Raw genomic sequence first — 8,130 nt, 5'->3', positions numbered from 1 at the left:
TTCAACATGGATAAACTTTGAAAAAATTGTTCTAAGTAGAAGAAACCAGTAACAAAAAGTCACATATTGTATTATTCCATTCACATGAAATGTCCAAAATAGGCAAATCTATAAAGACAGAAAGTAGATTAGTGTTTTCCCTGGCTAGAGGATGAGGGGGCAAATAAATGGGAAGTGACTGCTAATGGGATAATGAAAATGTTCTAAACTTGACTGTGACGATGATCTCTCAAGTCTGAATATTACTAAAATTGTACACTGAGTGAATTGTATGGCATGCTAATTACATCTCAATAAAGTTGCAAAATTTTGAAAGCAAGTAAGCAATGATGGACTTCAAGTAAGGTTGTGAGATGATCCCATCTATGTCACAGGGAAATAATTCTGGCTAGAGAATTAGGGCATGAGATGGGGGGGTGGTTGGCAGTTAGACTAGAGGCAGAGAGGTTATTAGGTAGAAAGTTGTTACAATCCATGCAGGAGATGCTGAAAGCCTGAACAAGGGCAGAGAAAGATTGAGATAACTTTGGAAACTACCCTGTTACAGCGAACTTCCTCTGAAACAAAGATTCTATGTTCTGCATGAGAGTAAATGGCATAAATGTAAATTACTACAGTCTTCCAGAAAATAGCTTAACATGTAACAAAGTCTCAAAATGTTCATACACTTTAGTTTTCTAAATCCCTGTCTTAAGAAAACCTTTTTTAAAATGTTTTAAGCACAAAATATGTGCCATAGAGTTATTTATGGGTGAAGCAACGTAAATGTCCTATAATAGTGGTCTAATTAAAGAAATGGTGGTATATCCATACAATTAAACAATACACAATTTTAAAAAATATTTCAAAAGTGAAATTCCATAGAAAAATATGTTATAATATTAAGGAAAATGGAAATATGACATGAAATTGCACATACAATGTGCTTTTAATGGTATAAAATGTCTAATGTAACTTTTTTTTGATTTTTCAATCCTGTATTTATTTATTTATTTATATTAGTTTCAGGTGTACAAGACAAGGTAATACTTAGACGTTCATCACTTATATCCCTCACACTGTGGACTCCCCTCCCCCCATCCACTATCCCTCCGACCTCACACCGAGCCATCACATTGTATATATAAAATTATAGTTGGCATTCATTAATGTTTAGCTTCTGGTGTACAATGCCATGATCAGGTATCCACAGTATCCCTGAGGTGGTCTCCCAAATAGGACGCATGTCCATCGGACACCCAACAATAATGTAATTTTTACTAACTGCTTTTTATGTATGTTAAGAATTTTGATTGTGTACCAAACTTTTCTATATTTTCTACAATGATAGTTTATTACTTTTGTCAAAAAATAGATTGTATTTCCTTTCTAAAGTAAAACAAGGGCCATTTCGTTCTTAGACACGAAGGGTGATTCCATAGCCATCTTTCGTACCTCCTCCAGGGTTCCTGGAGCGTGTCCCTTGCCTGGCTTTCACGCTGTCTTCACATGCTCCTGTCTCAACAGTGCCCAGAAGCTTTCATGTCCAATTTGATTCCCAGAGAGCCCTTTGGAAGCGTGTCTTCTGATGAACAAAGCCCGCCGCCCTGAGATCTGACCCAGTGTCTTCAGCTCCTCCTCGCTGGAAGCTCGCCGTCTTCCTGCAGACAAGCCTGGGTGTTGAGATCGGGCTTTCTTGTTCCGGCCTCCCTCTCGCTGGCGGCCCTCCTCCCACTACACGCTGACAACCTCACAGCCTGAGCGCCGCGGGCCTCTGGCTCACTTGGGTGCCCACCCGCACCAGGCCCGGGGCGCCATTTCCAGGGGAGCCTCCGGGGGAAGCCGTCGCGACGGAGCCTCAGCTCCCCGTCAGCGTTAGCTCGCGTGTGGGCTCCTCTCGCAAGCCCGCCTGACTTCCCAGGTGGGTTTCTCTTCCTGCTGTGGACTTCCAGAACACGCAGCGTGGGGGATTGTCGCGGTCGCGCAGCCTCCCACTCACGCCGGGAGCTTGGTGATTGCAGGCAGTGTGTCTGGTTTCCTAGGGGTCCCGAGCCGACCCTATCCCATCCCTGGAGCCGGGCGGTGGGGGAAGCTGGGGCAGGAAGGGGGGATAGTGGTAAGAGCGAATGAGCCCCCGAGTGGACGGGACGACGGAGGAGGGATGGAGGGGGACGGCAGCGGGGTTGCCCGAGTGCCCCAATACTGCAGCAGACGCCGAGCCGACAGGGGGCGGCTGACGCGGGCGGCGTCCTCCGCGGTCCCCGCGCGGCCCGGGCGGCGGGAGGGCGGGGCGCTGGGGGGGCGGGACGGGGCGCTGGGGGCGGGGCGCTGGGGGGCGGGGCGCTGGGGCGGGGCGCTGGGGGCGGGGCCCCGGGGGCGGGGTGCTGGGGGCGGGGCGCTGGGGCGGGGCGCTGGGGGGGCGGGGCGTTGGAGGGCGGGGCGCTGGGGCGGGGCGCTGGGGGCGGGGCCCCAGGGCGGGGCGCTGGGGGGCGGGGCGCTGGGTGCGGGGCGCCGGGGCGGGGCGCCGGGGGCGGGGCACCGGGGGCGGGGCGCCGGGGGCGGGGCGCTGGGGGGCGGGGCGCTGGGGGCGGGGCGCCGGGGCGGGGCGCCGGGGGCGGGGCGCCGGGGGCGGGGCGCCGGGGGCGGGGCGCTGGGGGGCGGGGCGCTGGGGGCGGGGCGCCGGGGCGGGGCACCGGGGGCGGGGCGCCGGGGGCGGGGCGCTGGGGGGCGGGGCGCTGGGGGCGGGGCCCCGGGGCGGCCCGCGGCCCCACTCGGCGACACGCGCGGGGACCGGCGCGGAGGCCCGCGGAGCTCGCTGCCCGCCGCCATGCCGTCTTACACCGTCACCGTGGCCACCGGCAGCCAGTGGTTCGCTGGCACCGACGACTACATCTACCTCAGCCTGGTGGGCTCCGCGGGCTGCAGCGAGAAGCACCTGCTGGACAAGCCCTTCTACAACGACTTCGAGCGCGGCGCGGTGAGAGCGCGGCCACCGGGGCTGCGCGCCTGGGGCCCCGTCGGGGCGGCGCGGGCGCGGGACCCAGCACAGGGAGCCGGGGACCGTGGGGCTGCCGGGCCGGCTGCGGAGGTCGGGGCGGCCAGCAACCCCCTCGGAGACCTGGACCCGGTGGAGCCGTCCAGGACCTAGTCGGGGCGGGGCGGCCGGGACGCGAAGTCGGGGCGGAGGCTTTCAGGGCGAGGCCCTTCTCCCCGGGAAGCAGGAGAAGAGGCAAGGGCTGCTGTTTCACAGATGGGGACCCGAGGTTCGGAGAGGCCCCGTAACTGGGCAAGTGCTGTGGGCGGCCTTGCTGTGCCCCATTTCCTAGGGCTCCTTCCACGGTTGGTGACGGGAGGGAGTCACCCTGTGAGCCTTGCCCTGCTCTGAGCTCAGGGCAGGGCACGGCAGCCACAAGCTGTGGGACAAAGCGTAGCTCTGGGGGTCCGGAGGCCTCAGTTTCCTCGGGGCCAGACCACTAGCTCACTCTCTGGACCACAGTTACCCCAAATGTAAAATGGAAGGGTTGCCTTCAGGAGGGTCCAGGAGTCCTGGGTGAGCCCAGGCCTATTAGTGCCCTAGAGTGACACTAGCAGATGGCTCCACACCTGAGCAGCTCCACTCAGGACAGGTCACCAGAGGAATTAAGAGGGGACAAGAGAACCCCAGCAAGGAGAAGACTTGCAGATCTGGAAGTGGTCACTGCTTCCAGCAGACACTACAGCAGGGAGAATTCCACCTGAGGTGTGGGCTCAGTGCAGGAAGACGGGGGAGGAGGACTTCCCCTGGCCCCTCCTCACTGGAGACCCTGGAGCTGGGGGAGTGCGAGAAGCAAATGGAGCCCATGTTTGTGGCACCTCTTTGGGGTGCCAGGTACTGTGTGAGGCCATGCACAGGTGGCCTCCGGATGCTGGCTCAGCCATGGATCTAGCCCTGTGGCTCTCTTCGTGAACATGGCAGGTCACAGTTGTCACTGAGGTTTAGTGGCATGCCCAGCCCAGTGGCAAGCACAGGAAGTGCTCGGTAAATGACTTGTGGAGGTCTGGACACACTGCAGGTGCCCAGGGACTATCTGCTCCCTCTGCCACCCCGGCCCCAGAACTGGACCAAAAGGATGTAGACTTCACAAAGCTGTCTTCTCACCATTTAGTTGATTATAAGGTCAAACCACATAAAATCACTCATACTGTTGATTATGTTTGACAAACAAAACAGCAATTTTATATGGCTCAACTGAACACTTTCTGGATAAAATTCATAGAGTGTGTTAGAGGTCTGCAGAGCCTAAAGTCCACTCCTTTTCCAGATTCCAAACTCAAGGTAGGCTTCATTCCTGCCCTAAAGCCGCAGAACCTGGCTGTAAGCCAGCTCGGCACTCAGCTAAGTGCAGCACATGACCCTGGCTTGACATCCCTGCAAGAAGAGTTAGGTGTTGAGTCTAAGAACAACCTCCTGTCACTTGGTTTCCCCGATCAGGAGGCTGGCCCTGAGGACAGTGGTGTGGTAGAGCTGGTGAATCATCCATTTGGGATGATGACACCCTCTGTTGTTTCTGAAGCACCTTCATTTATTTCTGTTATTTCATGGATCCCCCCAACACCTAGGGAGGAGGAGAGGATACAGGTACTTCCTCTTTATAAGTGGGCCACAGTGGGCCCTGTTCCCCTCTGCACACCACACACACCAGTGTGCTCACTGTGGCATGGGGCACCCCACGTGTGGTTTCTCCCCGGAAGAGACACTGTGGTGTGGCCATAATGAATTTTTGGAAGAAGGATGAAAGCACTCTCCTGTTCTTTATTTCCCTCCTTTTCTTCTGTCTTCCTAGCCCTGAGAATTCATTCAAATGACAAGGTGTTTAAAGACCTCAGTGAGTGGTCCAGAAGCAAATTTCAGGAGAGATTTGCATATCCCATTTCCACAGGGTGAGAGCGGCAGGTCGGGAGGGGCTGCTGTACCGCAGGGACCCAGCCGGCTCTGAAAGGCTCTGGAAAAAAACGCAGCTTTTGAGAAAGTTCCTGTTGATGCAGTTACTCCACACTGTCTTGCAGTGCCCAGGACCTACTTCCTCATTCTCCAGCCAATGGTCTTTAAGGACAGTCCGTTCCTTTTGGGTAAAGGTGAAGGAGAAAACTTAGAGGAAATACTAGCTGAGAAGGTAAAGCTATCCCATTTTACTCAAAAAGTGTTACAATCATGGTTAATAACAGTAACAGTAAAGACTATTTTCAGGCCACCAATTCAGTCATTTCCTGGTCACTGGCAGGTCAGTACCCCCACTCTTCCTTGTGCAATTCAGTCAAATGATGGACAGGACTGATTTTCCTCAAGTCACAGGTCCCTGGTTCTTCTCATCAGGGTTCTGCATAGTGACCCAGAACAGTCCTGGGAGGCAGAGTCCTTGCAGGTGAGCTTCTCCTGTAAACAGTCACCCCTGGATTGGCTTCCCACTGTCAGCTGCGGAAAGCCAGACTGGTGACCCCAAGAGCCCATAGACTAGTCCAAGTCTAGGCAAATTTAACAAATTGATGTGTTTCTTTAACTCTGTCAATTTAAAGTAATTTCAGGTCAGATGGGATGACTTTAACAGATCTGAAGATTTCTGGGAAATCTAACTTGACCCATTCTCATTCCATGACAGCACTGTTAGGAAAGCTAAGGGCAATAGAGTGATGTTTAATAATTGTCCTTGACTATATGCACTAAGTATAAACAATTATTACAACTACATATGCTTCTTAAATACATTTAGTGAATATTCTTATAATATATTAATGGAGAATACATTTTAATAGAATACCTCCTTCTCAGAATACATGAATGAAGAATAAACATTTTACTTTGACCCTCAATCTCTATTGCCCAGTCTTCACTTTCTGTCCCCTCTCTTCCCTACATTCAGCCTCCTCTCCCTCCTTCTCTTCCTTCCTCTACTTCCTATTTCCCAAGTCCCCCAAAGTCCCCTATTTCTCTCTTCTTTGCTGCTCTCCTTTCTCCCTTCTGCTCTATCTCCCATTTTCCACTGCTCCCCCATTCGCTGCCCTCTCAACTTCCATAATCACTGCCCACTTTCCCCCTCTCTGCCTCAGTCTCTCCCTTGTCCACCCCTTTTCCTCCCTCTCTCTACTCCACAGCCTTCTCCTCTCCTCTCCCACCCCCACCAGCCCCTTATCAGCCCCCTCCAAGACAGGCAATCCCAGGCTGGGCCACACCCTGACTTTCCTCTGTCCTTGCTCCAGCGAGGGATCTGGGGCAGAGACAAATGAAAGCTTTCTTAAAATGCTGATATAAAGATCAAATGAAAACTGGCCAGCTAACATTTTGCTGAGATATTCAAAAAAGAGTTGAGAACAAGTGAAATCAGCAAAGTGACCCTTCTGTGAAACGAGGCTGGTGAGTCGCATGTTTTCCTAGCTCCATGTCTCTTCCCAGCATTTGACTACAGCACCTGCCCCCTCTGCCCCAAGGAGCTCCATGCTCTAGCTGCCCCCTCCCCAACTCAGGCATCCAAAATGCCTTGCCCATCCTTCTCCCACTCACCTCACCTCTGAAGTCTTACCAACTCCCAAGAGCAGCTTCAATGCCATATCTTAGGAAGGTTTCCACCCCACCCAGGTTGCTCCTTCATACTCTATCAATCGGTTGAACACGGGCTCAGAGCCAGGTCGCTGGTTCCCAGTCCGGGGCTTTTCCCATCATGAGGCCATGGGGAACAGTGGGAGGAACCTGGTTTTGATCGTCACACAGGTGTGGATTCTAATCACGGGGCCAGAATTACTCACTGGCACGGTAGCTGCCAGACCTCTCTGAGCCTCAGTAAAATGGGACCTATCCATGCAGCCATGCACATGTCCTGTATTTATTGAGGGCCTGTTATGGGCCATCCACTGTTGATAGTGTCCACTGTGCAGAATGAACATGAGAATTCAATGTGTCAGGGCACACAGACAACAAACAGCAGCGGCACGTGTACCAGCCAATGGCAGAGGCAGGAAGATGGGCACACCGTGTGGCTCTGTGCACAGTCCTAGGACCTGAATTTGCTCTTTGACGCACAGGGTTTCTCTATCCTCTGTGACTCTCCAGTAGTGGCTCCTTTGGCCAGAGTCACAGCCACCAGACTTTGTCCTGATTCAGGTGAGGCTGAACTACTTGGATCCTCGTTCACCTCCTGTAACTCTGGGCCTGAAGCCAGGGCCAGCCACAGACAAGCCAGAAGGGCAGGTCTGTCCCTCACCCTTGTCAAATGGCATGTTGTGTCTGTTTCTCCCAGATGACAGTCCAAAGCCCTCTGCCAGGCCTGCAGTGGGAGGTGGGAGAGGGGGACCTGGATGGCTCCTTTCTCCTGTGATTGCACCACAGGTCTGCTGAAGGGTGACCGTGGTCTCCCTTCCCTCTGAGAAGCTGTTCCATTTCTTCCTTGTCAGTCACCACCCCCAGCTGGACATCTGGCCCTCCCTTTCCAGTCCTGGCGAGGCTCCCTGAGCCCGATTTCCCTTCCCTTTCCATTCCAAGGTGCTGGGATCCTCCCTCCCGTGAGAGTAGCCACCCCAGATGCTCATGGAACCTTTTCCTTTGAGTGGCCTCCCTCCCACCTCGGCTCAGCCTTCCTGGCATCAACCCCCACACACACCCCACCCTCAGCCCCCTCTAGCTCCTCAGAGCCACAGGAAAGCCACTTCCCCTGCAGCAGCCACCTCCGGCCCAGACCCAGGCCTCACCACACGCTGACTTCCCTCTGCTTGGCCTATACTGCCAGCACTGAAAGTGCCTCCCATTCTCCCTCTGGCTCATAGCCCCTTCTGTACCCTCATAGGAATTCCCTCCCGGTTTTGAGCCAAGAAGTTTGAGCTCATGGGCTCAATGCCTTCCTCCCACATCTGCTTCCGGTTACTCAGTTTGGCGTGTAGTCAGGATGGACCTCAGTGAAGGGGCCCATGCTGGCTCATGACTATTCGCAGACAGTGTATGGCCTGCGCCCTTGTGACCCCCCTGCCCCCAGCAGTCGAGGGAGGACTAGGTGGTCTGATGCGCACAGCCGCCAGCGGCCTATGCCATGAAGGACGGAGCCCAGCACCACGCCATTTGGATTTCTCAATGGTCCTGACAGCTAGGCATTACCTCCCCTTGACAGATGAAGAAACAGAGCCTCAGTG

At 54.1% G+C, this 8,130-nt stretch overlaps 1 protein-coding gene across 3 annotated transcripts in view; it reads left to right on the top strand.

The window, feature by feature from the left end:
- Positions 1-1,388: 1,388 nt before the first annotated feature.
- The window catches only part of ALOX5 (arachidonate 5-lipoxygenase), a 49,586-nt gene continuing 42,844 nt past the window's right edge, over positions 1,389-8,130 (top strand). Inside the window, exon 1 of one of the 3 annotated variants that reach the window (XM_081074692.1) lies at positions 1,389-1,900. Coding sequence is in view for 2 of the 3 variants with exons in the window: in XM_081074690.1 (XP_080930816.1) it covers positions 2,807-2,956 (150 nt within the window). In the remaining variant the exon portion in view is untranslated. Of the gene's footprint in view, positions 1,901-2,758; positions 2,957-8,130 lie in introns of those variants that run through there. The other 2 variants (XM_081074690.1, XM_081074691.1) reach the window with 2 other exon arrangements.

This window comes from Rhinolophus hipposideros, assembly GCF_964194185.1.
Source record: "Rhinolophus hipposideros genome assembly, chromosome: 15".
Classification (NCBI taxonomy): domain Eukaryota; kingdom Metazoa; phylum Chordata; class Mammalia; order Chiroptera; family Rhinolophidae; genus Rhinolophus; species Rhinolophus hipposideros.
The sequence above is the reverse complement of the archived record's forward strand: the minus strand, read 5'-3'. Positions and strand labels throughout refer to the sequence as shown.